General features: G+C 52.4%; 1 protein-coding gene across 2 annotated transcripts in view; it reads left to right on the top strand.

The window, feature by feature from the left end:
- Positions 1-1,152, top strand: part of USP7 (ubiquitin specific peptidase 7) — a 34,996-nt gene that overhangs the window by 27,623 nt on the left and 6,221 nt on the right. For both annotated transcript variants that reach the window (XM_077773207.1, XM_077773206.1), the window contains exons 19-21: positions 135-227; positions 325-392; positions 687-787. In XM_077773207.1, coding sequence (XP_077629333.1) covers positions 135-227; positions 325-392; positions 687-787 — 262 coding nt within the window. The remainder of the gene's footprint in view (positions 1-134; positions 228-324; positions 393-686; positions 788-1,152) is intronic.

The following is a 1,152-nucleotide window of genomic DNA, read 5'->3' as shown; positions in this document are numbered from 1 at the left end:
GGTCATCGTCCTCATGTGACATGGCTGCTTTTAGGTGCATTAGTGGTCCTTTTCACTTCTCAGCTTACCGTCAATATTTTTAAAACATTGTCCCAAGTATGAAGACCCTAACAAGCCGTTCATTAACCTTGTAGATGATGTCATGCTATTTTTGAAGATGTATGACCCCAAGACTCGGAGCTTGAATTACTGTGGGCACATCTACACGCCGATATCTTGTAAAATACGTAAGTCCTCGCGCCGACCGCCTGCCGACCGCAGAGCTGGTTTCGTCCACACGCTGCTGTGACAGCTGCGGATTCTGTGTTTTTCTTGCTCCCGCAGGTGACTTGCTCCCGGTTATGTGTGACAGAGCAGGATTTGTCCAAGATACTAGCCTTATCCTCTATGAGGTTTGCACGGCTTGTTTTTTTCCGCACCCAGTGCATCAGTGGTGGCTGGGGGGCGGTTACCTGGAGTACGAAGCGTGCAGCTCCGGGGCGTCGGGCGCTGTGAAGCTGAGGGGCGCGTGTCCTCATTGAGGGTCTGTGATTACGGCGTCTTTATGGGCATGAACACTTCCTCCACATTTTCGCTTACAGAGAATGCGGGGCTGAGAGAGTGTGTGCGGGAAGGACACGCGGTGCCTGGCCGCGTCGAACACGAGGCAGACGTTGAATTGAATCTGTTCATCTCTTTTTCTCTAGGAAGTTAAACCGAATTTAACAGAGAGAATTCAGGACTATGATGTGTCTCTTGACAAAGCCCTCGATGAACTCATGGATGGTGACATTATAGTGTTCCAGAAGTACGTACTCTATGAAGGGCGTTATCGTCACTGGGTACAAGTGCCCCTAAGCCCTAGAACCAGGGAACAGAATAGTGTCTAGAGCCCACATGACGTCTAGTTTGAGGCAGCTGAGGTCGTTGATGGAAGTTGAGCTTCTCTTGGGTTGCGGACGATGGGCAGCGAACCTCTGCCTCATTTAACGAGTGCTCTTATTTCTGAAGAAACCGTGCTGAGCAGGGTGACTCCTGGGGTGGCAGGCGTCTTTACGGAGCCGCGCGGCAGTTCTTCCTCCCCTTAGCGCCCGAGGGTGCCCAGCGCGCCTGAACATGAGAGTGGTGGCCTGTCCGCTCTGGTTAGAGAGGAGGCCCTGAGCCTGAGTGCCC

The sequence above is a fragment of the Crocuta crocuta genome, unplaced genomic scaffold (assembly GCF_008692635.1).
Source record: "Crocuta crocuta isolate KB4526 unplaced genomic scaffold, BGI_CrCroc_1.0 scaffold16, whole genome shotgun sequence".
Classification (NCBI taxonomy): domain Eukaryota; kingdom Metazoa; phylum Chordata; class Mammalia; order Carnivora; family Hyaenidae; genus Crocuta; species Crocuta crocuta.
The sequence above is the reverse complement of the archived record's forward strand: the minus strand, read 5'-3'. Positions and strand labels throughout refer to the sequence as shown.